At 50.6% G+C, this 27,394-nt stretch overlaps 1 protein-coding gene across 8 annotated transcripts; it reads right to left on the bottom strand.

The window, feature by feature from the left end:
* Nucleotides 1-131: 131 nt before the first annotated feature.
* Nucleotides 132-27,394, bottom strand: LOC309352472 (glutamate receptor ionotropic, NMDA 1). Of its 8 annotated transcripts, XR_014161336.1 has the most exons (22): nucleotides 26,917-27,394; nucleotides 24,723-24,857; nucleotides 23,598-23,774; nucleotides 21,851-21,913; nucleotides 20,523-20,623; nucleotides 19,768-19,889; nucleotides 19,413-19,587; nucleotides 18,933-19,077; nucleotides 18,702-18,785; nucleotides 17,242-17,377; nucleotides 16,562-16,689; nucleotides 15,870-16,034; nucleotides 15,530-15,648; nucleotides 14,816-14,928; nucleotides 14,277-14,425; nucleotides 13,869-14,026; nucleotides 12,594-12,755; nucleotides 11,951-12,060; nucleotides 11,067-11,212; nucleotides 7,344-7,454; nucleotides 2,131-2,221; nucleotides 132-1,321 (listed from the first exon to the last, which is right to left on the bottom strand). XR_014161336.1 is itself a non-coding variant. In XM_081880944.1 (21 exons), exons 1-21 carry the CDS (start codon nucleotides 27,163-27,165, stop codon nucleotides 1,253-1,255), a joined length of 2,817 nt encoding a protein of 938 aa, XP_081737070.1. In that variant the 5' UTR covers nucleotides 27,166-27,394; the 3' UTR covers nucleotides 132-1,252. The 8 variants fall into 8 exon arrangements, 6 of the variants coding, with proteins under 6 accessions (XP_081737070.1, XP_081737072.1, XP_081737071.1 ...); XR_014161337.1 differs by lacking the exon at nucleotides 7,344-7,454; XM_081880944.1 differs by lacking the exon at nucleotides 2,131-2,221.

The following is a 27,394-nucleotide window of genomic DNA, read 5'->3' as shown; positions in this document are numbered from 1 at the left end:
TTCCGGATATCTTCCGCCTACCCAAAGTCATTTACCTTGCTCATTTAATTATCTAGGTACTTCCTTCCCCCTCTTTCTGCAGTTCCTTACATTTATTATTATTAATTTTAATAATATATAATAATTATAATAAAATAATAAAACAACTTTTATTTACATTTTATTTTAATAATAATCATTAATAAAATCCACAGAATCCTTAGGAAGAGACGTCGAAATTCCAGCCCGCAATTCCAGATGTTAGATAAATTTCAGACGAGTGAAAATGCTAGCAAGATTCAGGTAAATAACAACAACAACAACATAATATCAATAATAATAATATCAACAATATTAATGAAATCAATAATAATAATAATAATAATAATAATAATAATAATAATAATAATATCATCAATAATAATAAGAACAACAACAATTTATTTTTACCCCGCCATCTGGGTGGGTTTCTGAAAGCATAATATACAATAAAGGGAAGATCAGGGAATGAGTGGATCTCTAAGAGACCCAAATGGATCTCCAAGAAGGGAGAAAATCAGCTCAATGGATCCATGGGAATAGGTAGGAATGTCGGGGAAATGGTAAGAAGCAGGAAAGGGGTTGTTGGGAAGTCTTGGAAAGGAGAGACGAAGGAGGGAGGGAGGGAGGGAGGGAGGGAGGGGGGAAGGAAGGAAGGAAGGAAGGAAGGAAGGAAGGAAGGAAGGAAGGAGGGGGAGGAAGGAAGAGGGAAGAAGGGGAGGAAGGAAGGGGGGAGGGAAGGAAAGAAACAAAGAGGGAGGGAGGGATGGAAGGAAAGGAGGAAGGAAAGAAGGAAAGAAGGAAAGAAGGAGGGAAGTCCCCCAAATTGAGTGATCCCCAGAGTGGACAGTAGGAAGAGAAGCAGATTATGTACATGGACAGGAAGGTCAGTCAGTCAGTCAGTCGGCTCCCCCAAATCGAGCAAGCCCCAACGTGGACAACCAGAAGTGGAGAACTGTACAAGGACGGGACTCTCCCAGTTGCGCACAGTTGCCTCCTCTCTCAGGAAGTGGGAAAGCCGGGCTGCCCCGCGAGGGTGTCCTTCAAAAGGGTGCAAGGAAACGGGAAGCGGGCGCTGGAGGCACGCCAGAGCTCGTTCTCCGTCCGTCCGTGGCACGGTGGGCGGGACCACCTCCTCGGCACCAGTCCACAAGGTAGGTCCGTGGGAGAAGAAGAGCTGGTCCATCCCGGGGGTGTCTGAGAGGGGGTGGCAGGAAAGAAGCGACAGGGGCCCTCACACCACAGTGCTGACCGAGGGGTCCGAGAGGTTGAGCTGCCCCGCAAGGTCAGTGGGGTGGTACTGCTGCAGGGGAGACAAAAGACAAGACACGGGGGAGGGGCGGTGGTCAGGCAGAGGTGGGCCAGAGCGAGGCCGAGACACATGCTGCCCCCGCAGGCTGCCACCGCCCCGGCAGGAAACCGCTCAAGGAAGATGCTGCGCCTCCAAACCGGGATGCATTCACGGCTGCGAGCACCAAGCGGGGAATCTCTGGGGATCCGCTCTGTTCCCACAAAAAAAGTCAGGGTGCCGCAATGTGGGCAGAGCCAAACGTAGGGCCACCCTTCCCATTTTAGGGACCCTGACATAGGGCCACCCTACTAATTTCAGAACCCTGACCTGTGTCGTCGTGTCCCGCCCCCAGTTTCCATTCTGCTCAGCTCCTTCCCGGTTGGAGAGCATCATCCCTCAAGGATCTCCCCCGGGGGGCAGCCACGTGGGACGGGGGCTCCCTCCCCCTCGCAGCGCAGCCTCTTCCCCCGGAAAGCAGCACCCGCTAGCTCAGCCATTTCGGGCCGATCCCCTTTGGAATCGCCCGGCAGCTTCGACCCCTTGACAATTTTGGGTAGATCCCCTTCGAAATCTGCCGATGACTCTCCCTTCATGTACGCCAAGAAACTCCCTCCGGGAAAAAGCTCGGCGACTCGGCTCGCAAAAGAGCCACTTTTCCCAAGATGGCCGCCCTACTCCTCTCCCGCCCGGCCCTTTTCTGGGATGTCCCGGAAGGGGACGACCGGTTGTTCCCCCCACCAGCACCACCACCCGTCCCACAAGATCAAACAGGACTTTGGATACAGGACAAAAATGCATCAACATTCACAACAAGATCCCACCCTTTGCGGAGGAACTCCTGAAGCCGGGAATTCTCTACAGGGCTTTATCTGCAGCTCACGGACTCTGGGTGTGGCGGCCTCGCGGGGGTGTCTGTAGGGAGCAGGCGCATCAAAGGGATGGTCTATTACATCGAAAGCTGGCTTTGAACCCGGTGCCGGCACCCGGGGACACCACCAAAACCACCACCCCAGGAAAGCGGGACACCGCCCGGCCAACCCGGCCAACCCAGAGCTGCGTTTCTTCCTCCTCCTCCTCCTCCCTCTACCCTCCACACTGGAATGCCTAGAAGGGAAAGCCACCAGAAGAAGCAGACCCTCCGAGCACCCCTCTCTCTCCCGGGATAGAAGAATCCAGCCCAGTTTCCGCCGGGATCCCGGAAGGTTCCGCTGTTCCTGGGATGTCCCTATTTTCATGGGAGAAATGTTGGAGGGGGTGGAATAGGACGTCCCTATTTTCATGGGAGAAATGTTGGAGGGGATGGAATAGGATGTCCCTATTTTCATGGGACAAATGTTGGAGGGGATGGAATGGGATGTCCCCATTTTCATTGGAGAAATGATGGAGGGGATGGAATAGGATGTCCCTATCTTCATTGGAGAAATGTTGGAGGTTATGCAAACGCCCACCGCTGGGGGGGGGGGAGACTTTTTTTATAAATCCCTGCAGTTACAAACAGGAGAAATAAACGGAGAGTCATGTGGGGGGAGTTTGAGAAGGCGGAAAGCCATCTTTTCCGGCCGAGACATCTCCCCTTCTGGAATACCACCCTCCCAATATCTTGTGACAGATGTCCTTTTGATGGGGAGAGAGAGGGGGGGGATCAGAATTTCAAGATGGCTGAGAAGTTGGCTTTCGCCCCAGGTGGACCTTTCAATGTCTGGGACCTTTGGAAAGACGCCAAAGGGCGGGGATGAGGTCAAACCCTATGCCCCACCAACTCAGAAACATGCATAATAGAGGGTCTCCAAAATGGGCCGGGGGTTTGGAGAGGGAGATGGAACTTTCCTGCCCACGTGGCAACCGTGCCGGAAAGGATGATACGCAATGGGGAAGATATCTGGGAATTAAATCAGATTTGGACGGGTTGATTTACTGAAATTGGCTCCTTGGAAACAGCTGGAATCAGTGGATCAGAATCCTGATTTAATAATTTTGACAGATTGCTATGGTGCAATCTGCTCCTTGGAAATAGCTGGAATTCTGCAAATGTTGATTAGAAACCTGATTTAATCATTTGGACGGATTGCTTTGGTGCAATCTGCTCCTTGGAAACAGCCTGAATCCTGCAAACGTCGAGAGTGACCCGAATTCGCAATCATGAGGATTGTAACCGCCCAGAGTGGAAGATGGAACGAAAGAGAAATTCTCAACGAAAGAGCGACGGCAGGAGGGATGGGCGGAAGATGGAATGTGCCGAGGTGAAAGCAGAAAGAGGGTTTGGAGGAGGAGAAGCGGAGAGGAGAGGAGCGGAGAAGGCCGACCGGGAGTAAGAATGGCGGAAGTGGTGGGAAGAACGAGGGAATGGAGGGGAGGGGAGGGGGGAATGAATGGATGGGAGGATATTCAGAGGAAGGAAAGCATGGATGGATATTTAGAGGAAGGAAGGAATGGATGCATATTCAACAGAACGAGGGAATGGAGGGGAGGGAGGAAGGAATGGATGGATGGATATTCAGGAGAAAGAGGGAATGGAGGGGAGGGAGGAATAAATTCAGCAAAAGGAGGTGGAGCCAGAATGCCACAGAGTGGTGGCTTGGGATGTTCAACAAGGAATAACCTGCTGTGGGAAATGGACAAAAAATTCGGAAATGGATTAAAAATAAATAAAAAGGGATGAGAACGGATTGACATGCTGTTAAACTGCTTTTTAATTCTGTTTCCTCCCTTTAGGGTCTTGATTTATGGGCTACTATAGGTTACTACTGGGGACGCGGGTGGCGCTGTGGGTAAAACCTCAGTGCCTAGGACTTGCCGATCGCATGGTCGGCGGTTCAAATCCCCGCGGTGGGGTGAGCTCCCGTCTTTCGGTCCCAGCTCCTGCCAACCTAGCAGTTCGAAAGCACCCCTAAGTGCAAGTAGATAAATAGGTACTGCTTCATAGTGGGAAGGTAAACGGCGTTTCCGTGTGCGGCGCTGGTACTGGCTCGCCAGAGCAGCTTCGTCACGCTGGCCCCGTGACCCGGAAGTGTCTCCAGACAGCGCTGGCCCCCGGCCTCTTAAGTGAGATGGGCGCACAACCCTAGAGTCGGACACGACTGGCCCGTAAGGGCAGGGGTACCTTTACCTTTACCTTTATAGGTTACTACTACTAACAGTAATTAATAATTAAAAAATAAAATAAAATAAAATAAAATAAAATAAAATAAAATAAAATAAAATAAAATAAAATAAAATAAAATAAAATAAAATAAAATAAAATATAGTTCTGATGTTTCCTCCCTTTATGGTCTTGGCTTATGGGCTACTACTAAAATGAGGCTACATTTTAAGCTGTATTTTAAGCTGCATTTTAATTAACTGTTCTTGGTTTTTTCCTATTATGTTCTATTGTAATTTATATTTGGTGTTAGCTGCCCTGAGCCTGGCCCTGGCCGGGGAGGGCAGGGTATAAATAAAATATTATTATTATTATTATTATTATTATTATTATTATTATTATTATTATGTTTTTTGTTAGAATTGTTTTTACTGGTTTTGTTATGTGTGTCTTTTTAAATATATATATAATTTTAATTATTTTTTCTGTTTTACAATCTTGAATACTCATTTAAACATCCTTGAAATTCAAGGGTGTTTTAATGTGTTTTTTGGGGGGGGCTGTGACGGTGATCTTGGCACTGATATGGGAGGATTTGATGAGGAAATTCAGAGGAGAAGCGGTGAGGAATATTCAGGGCTGGTCCCCAAGAAAATGACAGTAATCTTAGCATTGATACAGGAGAATTTTCAGAGGAAATCCTGAGCGGAAACAATGAGGAATATTTGGGGCTGATCCGAGAGAGGGACAGCGATCTTCACATTGATACAGGAGGATGTTCAGAGGAAATTGTAGCCCAACACCCTTTGGAATAAGTTTGAGAAATCATGGGAGAGGTTTTGTGAAATATATTAATTTCCATTAATAATAATAATAATAATAAGTATTCTTCTTCTTCTTTTATTTCTGCTGTGTCAGACCAACACGGCTGCCTACCTGATGATAATAATGATAATGATGACGATAATAATTTATATATAAAAGATTATGGTTATTATTATTATTACTATTATTTTATTTCTGCTGCATCAGACCAATAGAAATAATAATGGTGATAATAATAATAATAACAATAACAACAATAATGTTTTATATATATTATCATCAACACCACCACAATTATTGTTGCCAAAGAGCCATAAAATAAATTAATAATAATAATAATAATACCCCACTCATCTGGCTGGGGAACTGCCTGCACATAGGAAAACAGCAGAAAGTCTACAGATTGTGGAACTTCAGGTTGTCCTGCCTTGGCCTCATTCCCAGACTATCAACAGATTGGGATGAGGGATGCTAACAGATATCCCAGGGTCCCTATTTTGCAGGGACAGCCCAAGATCTGAAGAAGCCATGGCAGTTTCCGGATTGATCCGGGGTTGATCCCGCTTTTCCTAAGGACATTCCTATTTTCATGGGAGAAATGTTGGCAGGTATGGAATAGGACGTCCATATTTTCATGGGGGAAATGTCATAAGGAATGGTAGGAAGTCCATATTTTCATGGGAGAAATGTTGGCACATATGGAATAGGACGTCTGTATTTCATGGGAGAAATGTCTGCAGGTATGGAACAGGACAGGGGTTGGCAATTTTTTCTAGCAGCCGGCCAGTCCACTGTCACGCAGACCTTATGGCGGGCTGGAGAAGCGGAACCGGGGGGGTGGAGCTGGAAGAAGAGGCGAGGGGGTCAATTGTCCTCCTCCCCACCCCCCAGCCCCCAGCCCCAGCTTCCCAGGGGCTGCTGCCACCACCGCTGCTTCTCGTGAGTAGACAGAGTGAGCTTGTTTGCTCGCTCTCTGGCCCGTAGAATAAGGTGACCAGATTTCCCTCCATGAATCCGGGGATGCTTTTCAATCTCCATGGATTTTGTAGGATTTCTAAATCTGGGGATGGTCCCCGGAAAACGGGGATGCCTGGGAACCTTACCCTAGGGGCACCAGGGCGGCAGGGGCGGTGGGGGCGGGAGGAAGAGGCCGAGCAGCGATGGGAGGAAGAGGCTGAGTGAAGCCAGAACCCGAGATTATTGGTGAGAAGCATGGGACAAAGAGGCTGAGCGGCAGCGGCTCGACCAATCCCATGGCGAGCCCGGATCCCAGCGCAGGGCGGGGCCATCCCTGCTGATCAAATGCCGCCGGGGCAAACCAGGCGCGGCATTGGAGCAGCCAAGCCTCCGCTGCTCGGGCTCTTGGTCCCATCGGTGTCGCCAAGATTTACAGATCCGGCTTCCCGGATTGAGGACCCAAATGGGCCTGATCCATAGCTGTCAATGGTTCCCTTTTTTAAAGGGAAATTCCCTTATTCCAAATAGGATTCCTTGCAAGAAAAGGGAAAAGTTGACAGCTATGGCCTGATCTGGCCCGGGGGGACTCGGGTTGCCGGTTCTGTTGGGTCAACGTCAGAGAGGACGACCAGACGCCCCTGTTTCCATGGGAGAAACGTTGGCGTGGGCTAAGCAATGGAGCTCGGCTGTCCGCCTGATGACGGAGGGCCCCTCCCCCGCCTCGTCATTTCCAAGGAAGCCACGGACAGAAAAACACAGGTACAGAAGGTGATGAGAGACATGGTGCCGGGCGAGGCCATGCACCTTGCCTGAATCCCACAGGAAGTGTGGCGGCAGGAGAGGGCGGTGGCAGGGAGTCCTGCTGGCCACTGCTTGCAGAGCCGTACAGTTACCACAGGCAGAGGGAGACAGTGGAGATGGCAGGGCAGGAGACGGACGAGGGGAAGACGGCACTGCGGACCGCTTTCCGGGCAGGGACCAGGACAGGAAGGACTGGAAATCAAACCACATACGGGGAGAAGAGGGAGCCCTCGATCTTTGGGACAGACGGTGGAGACGGACTGACAGAGGACGAAACGGGGCCATGGCAGCTGTGAGATGGGGCGGTTGATGGGATGGCAGAAGAAAGAGAGAGAGAAAGAAGGAGGGCACAACCGGTTGTCTTCTTCTTACCGTGTCTCTGCAGGACCTACGGCTCTTGAAGCTGTTGGCCAGCGTGGATGTGATGGACCTAAAAGTGGTTTTCATTCTAGGGCCTGGTTCTGCTCTAGCACTTGGTCTATCCTAAAACGAACATGTACATAAGCGGTTAGATCTCCGGACGGCCGCCACCGGCCGCCGCGTCTACACTGTGCCTCACTTTCACGGGCTGCCTTGCTTGCCTGGTGTGCTCCTCCTGCCCTACAGGGCGGCCGGGCTCCGGAGGGCCCCTCCGAGCGCTGACCTTCCGAGCGGCCATCTTGGGCTGGGGCGATCCTGAGAGCCACCCCAGACTCTGAGCGGATCCGCTGTCCTTTTCACGGATGTACCCTAATTTCACAGGACGGGGTGGGAGAGGACGCCCCTCTTGGAATGGAATTGGAAGTACCTCTTTTCATGGAAGGAGGAGGAACCAGACACTCCTCTCCACCAACTCCCGGAGAAATGTCAGAGAGGATGTACAGTTGCCCTCAAAACCATCCCATCCCTGGGGCAAACGGGGCAGGTCCCTGCCGAGAGGGCGATTTTGGGGGTCTCGGACGGGGTGGTTCGGGTCAGAAGCACCCCAAGCATCAGTGGGAGGGGTGATAGGAAGACCCTGTTTTCCGGGGAGGAACATCATGGTAGGACGTCCATAATTTGGTGGTGGGAATGTCAGAGAGGATGGTAGGATGTCCAAATTTCATGGGAGGAACGTCAGAAGGGGTGGTAGGACGTCCATAATTTCATGGGAAGAACATCAGAAAAGGTGGTAGGACGTCCATAATTTTGTGGGAAGAACGTCAGAAGGGGTGATAGGACATCCATAATTTTGTGGGAAGAACATCAGAAAGGGTGATAGGACGTCCATAATTTCATGGGGAAAATGTCAGAAGGGGTGGTAGGACGTCCATAATTTCATGGAAAGAACCTCAGAGGGGAAGGAAGGATGTCTATAATTTCATGGGAAGAATGTCAGAAGGGGTGGTAGGACATCCATAATTTCATGGGAAGAATGTCAAAGGGGATGGTAGGAAGTCCATAATTTTGTGGGAAGAACGTCAGAAGGGGTGGTAGGACATCCATAATTTCATGGGACGAACATCTGTACGTGAGGACCTTGTATGTGGGGTGGACCATTTACTGGAAGGGGGGGAACGGGGCGGGACGGAGCTACAAGCAACCTTGGGGGTCCTGCAGCAGCTCAGAGGGCCTCCTCTCAGGAGCTTGGAGAGGAGGTGCCCCCACCCTATTGGTGGCCTGGGAGGGGGGGGCGGTCCCTGCCAGTCGCTGTCGCCCCCTTTCTTCCATCATCTAGAGAGGGGGGCAAGAGACTTTTTCCACCTACCCCTAAATAAATAGGATCGGGGCCTTTGGTCAAGGCAGGTCCTACGGCTGGGAGATAGAGAGAAGACTGCATCAGAAGAGAAGGGAAGTCATTGTATGTTAAGGGGGGGGGAATGGGGGGTAAAATATCAGAATTAAAGAAACGAAAACCAGTATTGGGAAATCAAGGAGGGTATACAGGTCTCCCGAGATCGGCGGCCGGAAGCTGGGGGGCTGCTTTCCGGAGGGACCCCGGGTGGGAATCTGAGGGGGGGTTAAATGAGGAGTGGGCAGGTGGAGGGTTGGGGGCAGAGTGGGAACGAAAGCCATCAAGGAGGGGGGAGGGAGAGAATCGTGGGAGGAGGTTGGGTGGGAGGCAACCAGACCTGGTTATGGGGGGGGTGGGAGGAGGCCCCCATTTTGGGGAGGGGAACCCCATTTCTGATCCCAACCCTTTGGATTTAGGTAATTTTTTTTTGGAGGGGGAGAGAGACCAGGTCTGGCTCCTCCGCATCCGGGTTGGGGGGGCCGACCGGAATTGAATCCATTTCCTGCTTCCGTTCCCGATCTTCCTCTCCCCCATGCCCCCCCGGGCATGCACAGGAAAAAAGCAATTGATAGGATGGAATGGATGAAGATCTATATCTAAATATATATAGATAGGGAGATACCCACATATAAATATATATATATATTTACATATATTGATCCAGAGGTATCAGTGCATGGCTTGCCACGGCGTTGCACCATGGCCGAAGAGTGACCAAAACCAAATAATAATAATAGTAATAATTTATCATTTCTACCCCGCCCATGATTTCAGATAATAATTTGAAAAGAAACGTGTGTGTGTGTGCGTGTGCGCGCGTATATATATACACACACACACACACACACACATACATACACATACATATACGTATATACGTATATACATTATATATATATTATATGCATTATATACTTATATATATTATATATTATATACGCATATATAAATTATATATATATTATTTATATACATATATAAATAATATTTTATATATTTTTGGTCATATTCTGATCTTATTGAATAGACACACACACACACACACATATGTTATATATAGACTTATATAAATTATATATATATATACATAAACATATATATAATATGTGTACGTATGCATGTGTGTGTGTATGTGTGTGTGTGTGTGTATGTGTGTGTATATATATATATATATATATATATATATATATATATATAGGTCATATTTTGATTTTTTATTTGACTTATATTTTAATTGATTTTTTAAAATTGGTATTTATTGAACAAAGAAATCTTCCCGCTCGCCTACCTTCTAGCATTGTACTAGTGGCCGGAGGGTTCCTCCTGCGGAAAAGTCTTACATTGTCAAACGGATCTCCGGAACGTCGGCTTTCCTCATTGGCCGTGGGGTGGGATGGCCCCCACCCAAAAAATTCTGGAAACCCCCCCCCCCACATCTCGGCCAAACCCCAAACCCCGGACCGGACCCGCCGTCAACCCAGGGAAGCGTTTCTCCTCTCTAGAAAGTTGGCAAGTGAAAAATGGCAGTGACAATTGCACTTGGGATGCCCTACAAAATTTGAGCCTGCCTCGTTTGGGCGGCGGAGGGGGCAGGACACAGGGATGGACAGACCCCGATTGACAGGATGACCCTATTCCCATTGTAGGGTATTTAATAGGACGTCCCTGTTCCCATTGATGGGGATTGAATAGGACACCCCTATTTCATTATAGGGGATCGAATAGGACACCCCTATTTCCATTGTAGGGGATTTAATAGGACGCCCGTATTCCCATTATATGGGATTGAATAGAACGCCCCTATTTCATTATTGGGGATCGAATGAGATGCCCCTATTTCATTATAGGGGATTTAATAGGACGCCCCTATTCCCATTGTAGGGGATTTAATAGGATGTCCCTATTCCCATTGTAGGGGATCGAATAGGATGCCCCTATTTCATTATAGGGAATCAAATAGGATGCCCCTATTTCCATTGGGGCATTTGCCCCCTATTTAGGAGGGTAGGGGCCCCTCAAAGGCCTTCCCAGGATGAGTGGGGCAGTGGGGTCCCCCAGGGGTCATCCAAACCAACCCTCCGCCCTCTTGGAAGGAACGACTCTTATGGGGTTCCCCCACCCCATAAGTGGGAGCCACAGAGAGGGCGTCCCCCTAATTCTACTCCCCTTCGGCACCGTAGTGACTGTTGGGGTGAAGGAATGGGAAATGGAAAAGGACCTCCAAATTAAAAAATGGAAATTCAAAAACGTCCCACTTGTTTTGGTGTTTTTTCCGGCGGTTTTGTGGGTTACCTGCCCCCCGCCAGAGGTCTCTTCTCCTCCCAAAAATGGCCTCTTCCTACCTGTAGGTTCTTCCTCCAGACATTGACGGCGGCAAAGGCCAACTGCATCTGCTTCCGTCGGGCGTCCTTGTGCCTCTTGTAGGCAATTTCGATGAAGATCAGGAAGATTCCGGCTACGATCCCACCGGCCACCAGCATGAAGACGCCTGGGAGGGGTCGAAATGCGGGAGGGAGAAGGGTCAGAGAGCCGGGTTCGAAAGAAGCACGCACACACACGCCGCCACCACAGTCGAGAGTCGTCCAGGAAGCAGAGTGAGAATCGTAATCATGGCGGCAATCATTGTGATAGTAATAACGATGGGGATCCGGAATAAGAATAGGAATCACAAATGACAATTGTAAGAAGAAGGATAGCAATAGCGATAGGGATACTTGCAAATGGTGGTGGTAGCAGTAGTAGTTAGAAATGGCAATAGTAACAATAACAATATAATAATAATAATAATAATAATAATAATAATAATAATAATGTGAATCTAAGTTTGGCAGTCATCATCATCATCATCATCATCCATCATCATCCATCATCCATCATCCATCATCCATCCACCAACACCACCATCATCTGAATATTCTTATTCGTAAGAGCCTGGCTAAGCACCCATCAGCATCATCCATCACCACCACCACCATCTCAATATTCTGATTCATAAGAGCTGGGCTAAGCACTGGATGATGGGTAAGCAAACTAAGGCCCATCATCCATCACCATCATCTCAATAGTCTTATTCTTAAGAACCGGGCTAAGCACTGGACATTTTGTGCCTTGCCTTGGTTTGGACTGGATGACCCCCGGGGGTGGTGGTGGTGTCCCTCGTGCCCCTTCTTCTCTGATCCCTGAGGGGAGGGAGCTCCAGGGGGAATGGGGAGGTCTAGGAACCCACCTGCCATGTTCTCAAAGGTGAGGGTGGCCGGGGCATTACTCCTTGAGTCGCACTCCTGGTACCTCACCCACGTCTTGTCCAGCTCTTCCATGAAGCCATTTTCGTGGAGGCTGTGGGATGGGAGGAGAGAGCTGAAGCGGGGAGTCCCGCCATCTTGAATAAAATATGGATTGGGGGGATGGGGCGGGAGGCCAGGTGAAGCCACGCCCCGCAACCCTCAAATCTCTTAGGGGGACCCAAGGGAGTCCCAGGAAAGGCCAAGGGAGTCCTCCAGGAGACCAACTTGGACCAAGAAGGCTCCTCGGCCATCTTTGACAGACCCAGAGGAGGTCAGGCCCAACTGGACTCCCTCTTTGGTGCTACTGGGTTCGATCCCAGAACATCCCGATTTTGGGGGGTGAGGAACGTTGGAGGGGCTGGCAGCTTTCCGGTTCGAACCCTGGATATCCTATTTTCCCGATTTCCCCCAGAGGGGATGCCTGGACCTTTCTCCCATGAAAAGAGGTCCTCTTGTGTTTCTCCTCCGGAGTGGGAAAGGGAAGTTCCGGGATCGATCCGGGATGCTCGGAGGGTCTGGTGTTCTCCACCCAACCCCAACCCCCTTCCCTGGATCATTCCCGTGGGCGGGGGAGAGGGTACGGACTTGAGGATGGCCAGCGAGACATTCTGCTTCCAGGGACTGTCCTTCCTCATTCCGATTCCGAATCCAGACCGGAAGAAGAGTTCTCCAGTGGTCACCAGGTCGCACTTCTGGGAGGCTTCGAACTCCAGGACGGCCGAGTCCCAGATGAAGGCGTGGAGTTTGCTGGGTGGAGACACAAGTGGGAACAGTAACCAGGAAAAGGGGGTCGACTTCAGCGCTCCCGGCAAATTCCAGAAGCCTTCCCTCCCCGTCTTCCGATGGAGGATTTTCGCAGAATGAAGCGGTCCCGAAAGGAAAGGATCAGAAATCCCGGCAAATTCGTTCCTGAGAAATTCCTGCCAAACCTTTCCTGAGAAATTCCCGCCAAACCTTTCCTGAGATATTCCCACAAAACCTTTTCTTAGAAATTCCCGCCAAACCATTTCTTATAAATTCCTGCCCAAGTATTTCTGAGAAATCCCGCCAAACCTTTCTTTAGAAATTCCTGCCAAACCATTGATTAGAAATCCCAGCAAAACAATAAATTAGATTGCAAAATTTACAAGAAACCCAGCAAAACCATTGATTAGAAATCCCAGCCAAACAATTTCTTAGAAATCCCAGCCAAACATTTTCTTAGAAATTCCAGTAAAATGTCTTCTATATTTCTGTAAAACGATTTATTAGAAATTCCCGCAAAACATTTTGTTTAGAAGACGCAGACATTTCTTTGAAATCCCAGGAAAATTTCTTAGAAACCCAGCAAACATTTCTGAGATATCCCAGTCAAACAATTTCTTAGAAATCCCAGCCAAATTTATTGCAAATCCCAGCAGAATTTCTTAGAAATCCCAGCCAAATTTATTGGAAATCCCAGAATAATTTCTTAGAAATCCCAGCAGAATTTCTTAGAAACCCCAGCAGAATTTCTTAGAAACCCCAGCAGAATTTCTTAGAAATCCCAAACAATTTCTAATAAATCCCAGCCAAACAATTTCTTAGAAATCCCAGCAGAATTTCTTAGAAATCCCAGCCAAATTTCTTATAAATCTCACCTAAATTTCTTAGAAGTCCCAGCAGAATTTCTTAGAAATCCAACCCAAATTCCCGCAAAAATTCTTTGACTTTGCGTTGGCTTCAAATCAGTGGGTTGTTAATTGGTCAAAATTCATGGAAATTAACTGGCCGAAAAATAAAAATAAAAATGGAATCGCATAATCCAACGCCTCTTTCCCCATTGGTCCCCCATGTCCTCCCAGCCCACCCGCCAGGAAAAGTCAAAGGAGTCCAACTCACTTGTCCCGGACGGCCTGGATGGCTTCGGCGGCGCTTTCATAGTTATGCTTCTCCATGTGGCGGTACATGGTGCTGAGCTCCACCTGCCGGCGGAAGTAGATGTCCACCGAGCTCTGCTTGACCGTGGCGTAGATGAATTTGTCAGACGGGTTGCGCAGCTGGGAGAGGGGAAGATAGGACATCCGTATTTTGGTGGAAGAAACATCAGAAGGGGTGGTAGAAGGTCCACATTTTCATGGGAGAAATGTCAGAAGGGGTGGTAGGACGTCCATAATTTCGTGGGAGAAATGCTAGAGACGATGGTAGGACGTCCCTATTCGCATGGGATAAATGTTAGAGAAGATGGTAGGACGTCCATATTCTCATAGGAGACATGTCAGAGGCTTGGTGTTCTCCTTCCATGCTTACCCTGGGATCATTGATGCCCGTGATCCGTTCCTCGGGTCTGTCCAACACCAGGAAGGCCGCCAGGTTGGCAGTGTAAGAGGCCACGATGATCATGGCGAATCCAGCCCACACCATCCCCAGGATCCGTGCGGAGAAGCTCCGGGGAGCGCCTGGAAGAGATAGGGCAGCTCGGGTTGATCCTCAAGCATCTGAAGGACTGAAACCCTGGGGAGATAGACCTCACCCAAGCTCTCTAGTGCCGCCCCTCAAGAAGACCATCTAACTGGGGAAGAACCCAGAGGGGAAGAAACTGAGTTGGACATCCCTATTCTCGTGAGAGAAATGACGGAGGTCGGAGAAGATGGTAGGACGTCCATATTTTCATCAATGTCAAACGAGATGGTAGGACCTCCATATCAATGTCAAAGGGGATGGTAGGACCTCTCTATTTTCATGGGAGAAATATCGGAGAAGATGAGATGGGGTCGGTGGCACCAGCCTTTGCTTTGCAGCCTCTTACGGACGGACCCATCCAGATCATTCCCACTGGAGAGACTCACCTTCTCCGATGCCAGAGTTGAGCAAGACTCCCCAGGAGAACCACATGGCAGATGACAGGGTCAGGGCATCCTCTTCCTCTTCCTCGCTGTTGACTTTGAAGCGGCCGAAGGGGCTGCAAGAGAGCAAGCGGGGCCAGCGGTCAGCCGTCCATCAAGTAGCAGGTCTTAGAAGATGCCCCGTGGAAAGAAGCTTCTGGACCTCACGGGCAGAACTTCGAGGACTCCTCGGTTTCCCTCATGTCGTTCGCAGGTGGAATAAGTGATGCAAAGTCAGTGGACAGAGGTCCCTTTGCATCATTGATGGGTACGTAATTTGGTGACGTCTTGAGGAACAGCCCGTCCAGTTCCTTGTCCCTGCCCCCATTGGGTGGGAGGAAGCAGAGCTGGATAACTTTTCCTTGCTCCTCTGGGAGGAGGAGGAGGAGACCAGGAAGACCAAGGGGCAGAGGAAAGAGGGGGAAAGGAGGAGGCCAGGAAGACCATGAGCTAGAGGGAGGAGGGAGGAGGAGGAGACCAGGAAGACCAAGGGGCAGAGGAAAGAGGAGAAGGAGAAGGAAGGAGGAGGGGAGGAGGAAGGAAGGAGGAGAAGGGAGGAGGAGAATGAAGGAGGAAGGAGGAGGAGGGAGGAGGAGGAGACCAGGAAGACCAAGGGGTAGAAGGAGGAGGTGGAGGTGGTGGAGAAGACCAGGAAGACCAAGGGGTGGCAGCAGTTACCTGAAACGGTCCAGGAGATAGAGCATCACAGCCACCACGTGGACCGAGAGGCCCACCAGGAGCCACAGGGTGCTCTGGAACGGCTGCATGAACGAGTCCAAGGTGCTGCGGGGGATTTCCTGCAACGGAGAACCGGAAGTGGGCGTCAGTTGCTGGGGGAAGACCCCAGCAGGGGTTGCTTAGGGTTCCTCACAAAGGTTGAGGAGAACGGTTCTCCTCTTCTTCTCCCCAGGCCTTTCAAGGATGGACCTTGATGACATATATGGGTAGTCTTTAATGGATGCTGATGGATCACTGAGGGCACAGTGATGCCTAGTGGTCGTTGGCCATGTCTACCCACCTTCTTCACCAGGATGGTGAGTCCCTGGTACTTAAAGGGCTTGGAGAACTCGATGTACTGGGCCCGCTCGTTGTTGATGGTCAAAGGAGCCACGATCATGTCCGCCTGACCGCTCAAGAGCTCCCCCATCATGCCGTTCCACTCCTTCTTGTTGCTGTTGTTCACCTGTGGTGAGACAGAGCTGGGGTGAGAAGGGCAAGGAGGTCCGTATTTCCATGGGATGAGCGTCGGTGATGATGGCATTTTCGTGGGATGAATGTGGGAGATGATGGTAGAACGTCCATATTTTCATGGGATGAATGTCAAAGGGGATGGTAGGAAGTCCATAATTTCATGGGAAGAACATCAGAAAGGATGGTAGGACGTCCATAATTTCATGGGAAGAACCTCAGAGGGGATGGTAGGACGTCCATGTTTTCATGGAACAAATGTCAAAGGGGATAGCAGGAAGAAGCTATGGGAAGCAAGTTCACGAATGGACAACCCTCCAGGCCTCTCCTGAAGGTTCCTCAGGTCACCCCAGTGTGGGCGGAAAGCCAATGGGGACTGCCAACCGTTCGAGGAACGACTTCCCACAGATCCCCTTTCTCAACGGGACGGCGTCTGTCCGTCCCCGGCCAAGGGGCTGGACCCTCAGAGGTCTTCCGAGAAGTTGGAAGGTGGCCCGTCCGGCCTTCCTGAGGCCCGCTCACCCGCTCCTGCGTGCCAAACTTCCCATCGCCCACCAGGTGGACCTCGTAAGTAAAGTTCATGGTCTTGGCCAGCTTGATCAGGAGGTCGACGCAGAAGCCATAGCAGCAGAGCATCACGCTGGGGCGGCCTAGTGGGGCAGGAGAAAGGGGGACCATTGAGGCCCGTTCCAGAAGGTCCCCAACGGAGAGGACCTTCTCAATCGCTCCACCTGAATGCCCGTCCATCGAGGAGATGCCATTTGACCCGGCCCCTTTAGGACAATGTGGATGGCTTCCTGGTGGAGATCTGACCCGTTCCCCGTCAATCCGTTTTGTTCCCAGCCTGCTGAGCTGGATTCCTTCCTGGTCGTATGTGGAAGAGATAATCTGAACCAGGCTTCCTCTGCCTCGGCCCTTCAGGTGGTTCCGTTCCATATATGATCAGGAAGTGATCCAGTTCTTCAGGCTTGAACAATGGGGAACGGACCTCCCCATTGTTCCTGACCACCGGTCCAGCTAGCTAAGGATCATGGGAGGTGTGGGCCAACCACATCTGGAGGAGGCCTGGTGTAGACTAAGAGGATCTCATCTCCACCATGCAGTGCAGACCCTCCCAAGAAGGAGAGATGCCCGGCGCCCAATGGAGACGCTTGGCGGGGGAGATTCTGACCTGATGCCCCCGCTTTGGGTTCAAGACGTACCCGGCATAGTCTTGTTGGGCCCCGTACAGAGGACCTGCTGCACCAAGCCGCCGGTGCTGTTGGTGAGGGCTTTGCACTTGCCGTCGGCCAGGGTCTCCTTGACGTAGACGAACGGCTCCTGGTGAATGGTGACAATCTGGGGGGGAGGGGAAACAGCCCCCCAAAAGTGAGAAGATGGATCACCGTCCTCTTCCCAGCCAAATCGGCTTCTCAACCCCTCTGCTGCCTTCTCCTGGAAGGGGAGAGTTGGACGCAGGGATGCCAACATGGAATTCAGAAGTCGTTGAGATGGAAGGGGCTCCATGGTCATCTAGACCAACCCCCCTGAGGTGCAACGATCTTCACTCAAGCACCCAAGGAAGGAGAGTCGGCTTGCTTGCATCCCGCAAATTTCTCCTGGACGTCAGGCTGGGCTCTCCTTTCTTGGAGCTGGAAGCCACGGGTTCAAGTCCTACCCTCTGGAGCGGGAGGACTTGTTCTTTTGTCCAGGCGAAAGCCCTGGAGATATTTGAAGACGGCTCTCATATCTCCTCATCCTCAGACTGAGTGTTCCTATCTCCTTCGGCCGTTCCTCCGAAGGCTCGGCTTCTGGACCCTCAATCATCTTGAGATGTTTGGCTCTAAAGAGAGCCATCTCCTTCAACTGTTCCTCCCAAGGGACCCTCCGTCATCTTGAGATGTTTGAAGATGGCCCTAACATCTCTTCTCAGCCTCCTCTTTTCTGAGCTAAAGAGAGCCATCTCCTTCAAACGTTTCTGCTAAGGTTGAGCTTCTAGACCCTCAACCAGAGCTTCTAGACCCTCAACCATCTTAAGATGTTTGAAGGTGGTTCCCATATCTCCTTGGTCTCCTCTTCTCCATCTCCTCCAAAGTTCCTAACCGTTCCTCCTAAGGCTCAGCTTCTAGAAGACCCTCAAACATATTGAGATGTTTGAAGATGGCCCTATCATCTCCTCTCAGCCTCCTCTTTTCTGGGCTAAAGAGAGCCATCTCCTTCAACCTTTCCTCTAAGACTCAGCTTCTAGACCCTCAAACATCTTGAGATGTTTGAAGATGGCTCTCATATCTCCTTGGCCTCCTCTTCTCCATCTCCTTCAACCATTCCTCCTAAGGCTGAGCTTCTAGACCCGCCATCATCCTGAGATGTTTGAAGTTGGCTCCCATATCTCCTCTTCTCCATCTCCTTCAACCGTTCCTCCTAAGGCTGGGCTTCTAGACCCTCAATCATCTTGAGATCTTCGAAAGTGGCCCTAACATCTTCTCTCAGCCTCCCCTTTTCTGGGCTAAAAAGAGCCATCTCCTTTGACTGTTCCCCCTAAGGCTTGGCTTCCAGACCCTCAATCATCTTGAGATGTTTGAAGGTGGCTCTCATATCTCTTGCTCTCCTCTTCCCCAGCTCCTTCAACTGTTCCTCACCAGGCTGACATTAGTGAGGGAGGGAGGTGGAGCAGAGATGATACCTTGAGCTTGGTAGACATCTCGTAGCCCTGGGGCGTCTCGGTTTCTCCTCCTGGCCAGATGATCTTGCGGTCGTTGGGCAGGAACTGAGGAGGTGAGGAGAGAAAGGTTGGGACCAGACCTTCTCTACCAGCCTTCCCTGATAAATGACCATAGAGTCAGAATGGGACCCCCGGAGGTCAGCCAGTCCGACCCCCAGGCCAGGCAGGGCCCTACCATCCAGGGACACTTACGTGGCTGCCGTTGTAGACGCCGACCTGCACCAACTTGTTGTTCTGCAGGTTCATGACACTGTAATTGGCGTATTTGCGGTCCCCGTCCTCGTTGAACTCCACCCGGCCCGTCACACCCTCGGCGTACTTCGTCTGCATCAGTACCCTGGGGAGAAGGCGGGATGATCGGGATGCGGAGGAATGGAAATGTCTCCCACGAAATTATGGACGTCCTACCATCCCCTCTGACATTTCTCCCATGAAATTACAGACATCCTATCACCCCTTCTGACGTTTCTCCCACAAAATTATGGACGCCCTACCACCCCTTCTGACATTTATGCCACCAAATTATGGACATCGTACCACCATCTCCAACATTCATCCCATGAAAATACGGACATCCTACCATCCCCTCTGACATTTCTCCCATGAAATTACAGACGTCCCACCACCCCCTCCATAAAGAACCCAGGTCTGAGGTGCCCAGGACGCTCTTACCTCTTGAAGAGTGGCCCCGTCTTCCAGATGTTGGTGTTCCCCACGCACCCCCTGGGTGGGTCGGTGATGTTCTCCTTCTCAAACAAGTTGTGGACTGCCTGGGCCACCATGGCCACCGCGTCCCGGATGTGAGCCGACTCGTTCTTGCCGTTCATGAGTTGTAGACCGATGAGACCTGGGACGGGGGTGGGGTGGGGGTGGAGACAGATGACTGGGTTGGCCAGGACCCCAGAGGTCATCCAGGTGAACTCGCTGTGGGGCGGAGACCTCCGAATGGATTTAGAGAAGGGAAGGAGAGCACCGCTGGGCGATCAACCATGGGGCAGCTGGACCATGGGGAGGGGTCCCAGGTTACCTTCTGGCGCATTGCGTAGGGCATTGCCGGAGATCTCCCGTTCCCCCACCAGCCAGACGTAGCCGGGACCTGTCATGTTTTCTTTGGCTGCGGCCGTGTAGACGGTGGTGGCGTCGTCCTCACTGGAGAAAGAGAAGAAGGCTGTTGGGATGGTAGGACGTTCGTATTTTGGTGGGAGAAATGGCAGAGGGGATGGAATAGGAGGTCCCTATTTCCTTGGGAGAAATATCAGAGGGGATGGTAGGACGTCAGCATTTTAATGGGATAAATGTCAGAGTGGGTGGTAGGACATCCATAATTTCATGGGAGAAACGTCGGAGGGGATGCTAGGACGTCCCTATTTTCATGGGATAAATGTCAGAGGCAATGGTGGAAGTCCATATTTTCATGGGATGAATTCTGGAAAGGATGAAATAGAAGGTCCCTATTTTCATGGGAGAAACATCAGAGGGGATGGTAGAAGTCTATATTTTCATGGGATGAAATCTAGAAAGAATGGAATAGGAGGTCCATATTTTCATGGGAGAAATGTCAGAGGGGATGGTCGGACGTCCATATCTTCATGGTAGGAACATCAGAGGGGATGGTAGAAGTCCCTATTTTCATGGGATAAATTCTGGAAGGGATGGAATCGGAGGTCCCTGTTTTCATGGGAGAAACCTCAGAGGGAAATGTCGGAGAAGTTTGAACGGGGGGAAAATGGGGGTCGCCTCCACTCACCTGACCCCAACCCCGCCGCGCCGGCCGGCCCTCACCTGGCAGACAAGATGATCACCCTGGCCTCCAGTTCCTTGGCTTCCAAGAGGAGAGACGTCACGTTCTTGGTGCCCGGCTCAAACTGAAGGACCTTCTCGGCCTGCAAGGTTGGCGCGAGCAAATGGGGTCAGTCGGCTGGGCCCCGATCCCCCATGCGAGAGCCATGCTTTCCTCAGAAAGATACCTCCTTCTCTCTTTCCAAGGTCTACCTGGAAAGGACTCAGTAGTTCCTCATTTCTTTTCCTCGGTTTTTTTTCTCCCCCCCGTTCTTTCTTTCTTTTCTTTTCTCCTGGTGGGGTTAATTTCCTCCCCACCCCCCTTAAAAAAATAAAAATCTAATTTTTTATTTTATTTCTATTTTAAAAAAAGAATCATTTTTCTTTGTTGTTGCACTTGGCATGCAAACAGAAGTCACTCCAGCCCCAAAAGAAGGTCGTGCATTGGTACAGGAAAGAGGAAAAAAAGGCATATATAGAGATACACAGCGGCCGCCAAAGTGATTCCACCCACCGTGGCAAATTGATTTCTTGCTATTTGTTGTTTGCAAAAAAAAAAAAAAAAAAAAATCTTGTAAAATTTGCAATTTTTTTTTTATTTTTTTATTTTTTGCAAATTCTGCAGAATTCCCACCGTCTCGGGAATTGCCGACCTGCCTTTTTCACTCTGTCGTCGCAGTCTTTGCGACGGCGAGGGAGCCCCTCAGGCGGCAACTGCGAATATCCATATATTGGTTGGCTGGCTGGTTTTGCAATGCAGTTGACTGCTCAAACGCCTGTTGCTTTTCCAAAAAACAAAATAATAATAATAATAAAAAACAGGAAAAGGGGAGGAAGGGGGAGGGGAAAAACACGCAAGGGGTCCGCCTTGCAAGGGAATCAAAGTGAGGATCTCACATTTCCTGTTGGGACAGGAAGGGGCAGAGCAGGAAGAGGAGAACAGGAAGGGGGAATCAGATGGCCCAGGTGGAAACAAGGGGGGGGGGGAATAAACTCGCAAATTCGTTCTGGCTCCACATGCATGGTCTTCCGAAGAAAGACGTCCAGGATGGGATTGCTCCTCAAACTCAAGCTCAAACCAAGCATATCTCAACGGAAAAGAACGTGCGACCCAAAAAAAAAAACATGGAGTCTGCTTGCTGGCTCCAGAGATATTTTTATATTTTTTTCCTTTAATATATATATATATATATATATCTAAAATTTATTCTAATTTTTTGTGGGGTGCCCGTGGGCCGAGGCGGCCCGATTGATGAATTTTATGAATTTTTTAATTTTAATTTTTTTGCTCGTTAGGTTGGTGGGCGGCGTGCATTTCCATGCAAATATACCTTGGGTCCTCGCTTGATGTCAAAGGATAGCGGTTCGAGGCTGTCAAAGCTCCTTTTTTTACTCTGATGGATAATGTGCACAGAGAAAATATGCAGACACAGAAGAAGATTATAAACAGTTGAAAGAAGAAAGACGGGCACTCAAAGCAAATCCCATATCCAACTCCTCCTGATCCGGGGCGGGGGGGCCGTAACAGAGGAGCAGGGAAAACCCCCTACAAGCTTTCCTATTCAGTTTCCTACAAGGTTTCCTATTAAGTTACTACAAAGTTTCCTATTAAATGTTCTACAAATTTTCCTGCAAAGTTTCCTACAAGGTTTCCTATTAAGTTTCCTGCAAAGTTTCTTATTAAGTTTCCTAGAAACTTTCCTACAAGGTTTCCTATTAAGTTTCCTACAAAGTTTCCTATTAAGTTTCCTGCAAAGTTTCCTACAAGGTTTCCTATTATGTTTCCTACAAGGTTTCCTATGCAGGTTACTAAGGGGGTTTCTTAAGACATTTCCAATGGGGGTTCCTGACCAGGTTTTCTATGGGGTTTTCCTACAAAGTTTCCTATAGGGGTTTCCTATTAAATTTCCTACAAAGTTTCCTAAGATGTTTCCTACAAGATCTCCTATGGGGGTGTCCTAGGAAGTTTCCTTGGGGGTTCATGCAAGTTATTCCTCTCCTTTAAATCGGTGAAGGTACCTTGCGAGTTTCTGAGGGCAGCTGGACATTTTCATGGGAGAAATGTTGGAGGGGATGGTGGGTTGTCCCTCTTCCTAAATGTTGGTAGACCTCTGAATGCTGGCCGCTTGGAGTGAAACGCGGGGGCAAGGCCGCCACCCTCAGCTCCTTCCTCCCTGCAGGATTCTTGACGGCCACCCTGAAGAGGATCATGGACCGGATGTCCTGCCTTTGGTCTGATCTAGGAAGGCTTCCCATATATGTCGACTTGGCCGACGTGGAGCCACCGCTCACACCACACACCAAGGAGGCTCGGCTTCAAAGTCCCCCTCCGCCACTTCCCCTGGAGAAATGTCGGAGGGGGTGGAGCCACGTGGGCCCCCAACCCAGGAGAGAAGGAACTGGACCTTCAGGAGAAGCTGGGATTGGGGAAGTTGTGGACGATTGGACCTTTTATGGTGTTCTTCTAGATGTTGGAGCATCTGGGGCAACCCAGTCTGATAGGTGGGGGTATAGATGACAAAATTATGACCATTATGACTGATCAGATTGTTGCGTTGACCATGAGCTTCTTTGGAGAAGAGGAAGGAAGCAGGTAAAGGGAGCTGCCTATCCCTGCCTCACAAGTCTCTCTTGGGGCTCCTTCCTAACTCTATGATTCCATCTTGAGGTTCCTGCCTTGGTTGAACCAGACAACCCTTCCAGGTCCTTCCCAAGTCCATGATCCAAGCCTACTCTCCTAGACACTCTCTTCCAATAAGGAAATGGGTTTTTGGCCCAGCTCCAGGTTACGTCCCGCCCCCGTCTCCCCGTTTTTGCCTCTTTCGGATTTCTTTCTTTTTTTTTTTTTAACGTAGTCGGAGATTTCGGTTTCTTTCGACCATGGCAAAGCAAGTGAAATGAATAAAGAGTAACAAACTTTGATCAGGGACTTAGACGGCCGGCGCTTAAGAGCACAATGTGGGTCATGTTTAACAATGGGAAGAAGAGAGAGAAGGTGTATTTACAGATGTCAATCTACACACGGACGACAAAGCGCGAGACTTTCGAGAGAAGCGTGGGTGGCGGGAAGCTACTGACCTTGGACTCTTTCTCCTCCAGGAGGGTCTCCAGCTTCTTCTGAGCTGCCCGGCCCTCATGGTCGTCGCTGACGATGAGGATGATGTGGTTCCATTTGTAGAAGCGCATCATCTCAAACCAGACATTGGACTGGTGAGAGTAAGGAGGGACCGTGCGGAGGAACGAAAGATGGATACTCTGGGGAGAGAAGGAGCCAGAGGGGGCGTCACTGCGGACCAGGCAGGGGCGTCTGGGTTGAAGCGCCGTCCCTCCTATGGGGTGGAAGGATCCTCTGGAGAAGTTCCACCTTGAGACCCCACCTGCCTCTGCAGAGAGGTCCATGCTCTGCTCAGCTAAAGCGTTCTCCATGGGGCTACCTTGGAAGGGGACCTAGAAAGGAGTTGGGGCAACGTCCCTCCTATGGGGTGGAAAGAGCCTCTTGAGGTCTTCCATCTTGAGACCCCACCTGCCTCTCCAGAGAGGTCTATCCTCTGCTCATCTCCTGCTGTCTCCATGGGAAGGTGACTTGGAGATGAGATTGAGGAACATCCATCCCCTGGGGTGGAAGAACATCTCTAGTACCAGCTCCATCCAAGACCTGGCCATCTGCTTGGTCTACTGCCCTGCTTTCTCCATGGGGCTAGCTTGGAAGGGGACCTGGGAACCATTGTGGACAACGGCCCTCCTGCGCAGTGGAAGGGCCTCTTTAGGAAGCCAATGGGAAAGATCTCCAGAAGGTTTGAGCTGGGTATCCACCAGTATGGGGAAGATACAAAGCTCTACCTTTCCACCAGAAGGTTTGGGCTGGGCGCTCACCAGTATGGGAAAGATACCCAGTGTCCTTTCAACCAGTGAAGGTGGTGTGGGTCTGGAGGAGCTCGGAAGACAGACGTCGACTCCTGAGAAGAACGAATGGCTGTTTCTGAGGAGCATGGGGCACCAGGCATGGTCTGATATGGAGTCACCATGCCTCTAATGGACCAGCCATTCTGGACTCACCGGGGTCCATCTCCGCGGGTCTCCTGGCGGCTCCCTCCAAGCAAGAAGCGAAGTGGCAGGGAACCAGGCATAGGAGAAGTCAAGGCCTTCTCTCGCCAGATGTCCAGGAGAATGGTGGGTCCCGACCAGCGGGAGCTGTGGGCTTACCTTGTCTGAGTAAATGGACATGCGTGTGGTCAAGCCGATGACTGGGATCCGGTAGAAGCCAGCAGTGTATGACACCGGCGTCGGCGTGAGGTGGTCGTTGGGAGCCGGCGGGTGACTCACCAAGATGGCGTAGACCTGTGAGAGAGACATTTTCCCGATGGAATTACGGATGTCCTAACATTCCCCTCCGACATTTCTCCCATGAAAATATGGACATCCTACTCTCCCCTCCGATGTTTCTCCCATGAAATTATGGATGTCCTATCACCTTGGCGACAAGGATCCATATACTTCAAGCTATGGTTTTCCCACTAGTGATGTATGGAAGTGAGAGCTGGACCATCAAGAAGGCTGATCACCGAAGAATGGATGCTTTTGAATTCTGGTGCTGGAGGAGACTCTTGAGAGTCCCATGGACTGCAAGAAGATCCAACAGACCTATTCTGAAGGAAATCAGCCCTGAGTGCTCACTGGAAGGACAGATCCTGATGCTGAGGCCTCAAGACTTTGGCCACCTCCTGAGAAGAGAAGAGTCCCTGGAAAAGACCCTGATGTTGGGAAAGATGGAGGGCGCAAGGAGGAGGGCGCAAGGAGACAGAGGATGAGATGGTGGGACAGTGTTCTCAAAGTGATCAACATGAGTTTGATCAAACTGTGGGAAGCAGTGGAAGACAGGAGGGCCTGGCGTGCTCTGGTCCATGGGGTCACAAAGAATCGGACATGACTAAACGACTCAACAATAACAACAAGAAGCTATTCCCCTCCGACGTTTCTCCCATTAAATTATGGACGTCCTCGAATGCCCAGGCTTTGACAGGCAGAGAGAGAAGTCGGCCGAGCCAGATTGCAAGATAATATGATTTCCTTAACCGCACATTTAAGGCCTAAATGCCATTTCCCCTCCAGGGACTATTTATGATGAAATGGTCTGGCAAGAAGGAGGCAAAGAGCAATCGATGGAAGGAACCAACCCTATGGAAGCAACTGAGATGGCGTTTCCATGGAAACTTCCTCCTCCCTTTGCTGGCTTCTCCTATAAATGGCCTTTTCTGCTCCATTTGGGGAAAGAAGGAAGTCTGTAAATGTCGATCAGGTCTTCAATTTGGGTGGCTTCAAAGGAGATACCAAATGAGACATAAATGGGGTCAAAATAGCACCATTTGATAACTTGGGGACCCGGTTTGTTCCTTGGGAAATGGGCTGTGTTGGGGTATTTTTAAGGTCCCAATATGTGGGTGTGTAAGAGGGAGGGAGGGAGGGAGGGAGGGGGAGAGAGAAGGAGAAAAAGAGAAAAGAGAGGGGAGAGTGAGGGAGGGAGGGAGGGAGGGAGAGAGAGAAAGAGAGAGGGGAGAGGTGGGGAGAGAAATAAAGAGGGAAAGAGAGGGAGAGAAAGAAAAAGAAAGGATAGAAGGAGAAAAAATAAAGAGAGAAAGAGGGGGAGAGAGGGAGGAAGAGGAAAAAAGGGGAGAGAAAGGGGGAGAGGTAGGGAGAGAAATAGAGAGAGAGAAAGAGAGAAAGAGAAAGAGAAAGAGAAAGAAAGAGGGAGGGAGAGACATGGAGAGAAGGAGAAAAAATAAAGAGAGGAAGAGAGGGGGAGCAAGGGAGGAAGAGAAAAAAGGGAGAGAAAGATAGGGGAGAGAGGGGGAGAGAAATAAAGAGAGAAAGAAAGGGAGAGAAAGAAAAAGAAAAAGGGAGAAAGGGAGGGAGAGAAGGAGAGAAGGAAAAAAAAGAGGGGGGTATCCCTGGGCTGGTGCCCCAAGCCAAAAGGCTGGTCCATAGGGTCAAGGGGTTGTTGGCTGGCCCTTAGAAGGGTCAAGAAGTCCCTAGGCCGGTGGTAGGGTCCCAAGGTCAGTCTCTGCGGCCCGCAGATCCCTAGGTTGGTGCCCAAACCCACACTCTGGTTCACAGGATCCTGGGGTCCCTGGGTGTTCCTTTCTAGGGCCAACCAGTCCATCAGGTCAAGGAGCCCCTAGGCTAATTCTTGAGGACTGGAAGGGGGTCCCTAGGGTGGTCTCTAGGGCCAAGAGTGACCTATGCTGGTGCCCCAAGCCCACAGTCCACAGGATCCAGGGGTCCCTGGGTGGTCCTTTCTGGGGCCAACCAGTCCACCAGGTCAAGAGCTTGGCCCATCACGTCGAGGAGGAGTCCCTAGGGGGTTCCCCCGACCGATTCTTGGGCGGCGCGGTGCGGCTACCTGGCTGGAGATGAGGTCCTCGCAGACGGAGAGGGCCATCTGGATGGCGTTGGGCTTGTGGGTGACGGAGGTGGCATTGAGCTGGATCTTCCAGGTGCCATGGCGCTTGTTGGCCTGGTTGATGGCCTCGCGGAAGACCTGCTCGTGCCTCTTGGTGCTCAGCACCGCCCCGATGTTCACCACCTTGGGCTCGCAGCCCCCCCGAGCCACCGAGAAGCACAGCAGCACGGCCAGCAGCAGGAGGCGCATGGCGGTCACCCCACCGTCACCCGGCGCAGCCCAAGGGCCCCCCAGGCGGCGGAGAATTGCCACGCAAGAGGGTCTATCCGTGGTCCTGAAGCGGCCCTGTGGAAGAAGCAGAGGCGGCTGCTGTCCCTGGTGCTGAATTGCCACCGCTTGCAAAAAACGTCACAGTCCCTGGTGTTGAATTGGCCCCCCTCCAAAAAGCCGCTGTCCCTGGTGCTGAATCAGCACCCCT

This window comes from Podarcis erhardii (assembly GCF_964252035.2).
Source record: "Podarcis erhardii genome assembly, chromosome: 11".
NCBI lineage: Eukaryota > Metazoa > Chordata > Lepidosauria > Squamata > Lacertidae > Podarcis > Podarcis erhardii.
This window is presented reverse-complemented; position numbering and strand designations above follow the sequence as displayed.

What these genes read in the sequence shown, in the direction of transcription:
- LOC309352472 (XM_081880944.1), bottom strand. Translation starts at nt 27,165, where the DNA reads ATGCGCCTCCTGCTGCTGGCCGTGCTGCTGTGCTTCTCGGTGGCTCGG. An exon ending in ACGGGGCCACTCTTCAAGAG is followed by an intron (nt 19,078 to 19,412) that starts GTAAGAGCGTCC and finishes CCTTCTCCCCAG; the next exon opens with GGTACTGATGCAGACGAAGT. An exon ending in TATCTCCTGGACCGTTTCAG is followed by an intron (nt 14,929 to 15,529) that starts GTAACTGCTGCC and finishes GCTCTCTTGCAG; the next exon opens with CCCCTTCGGCCGCTTCAAAG.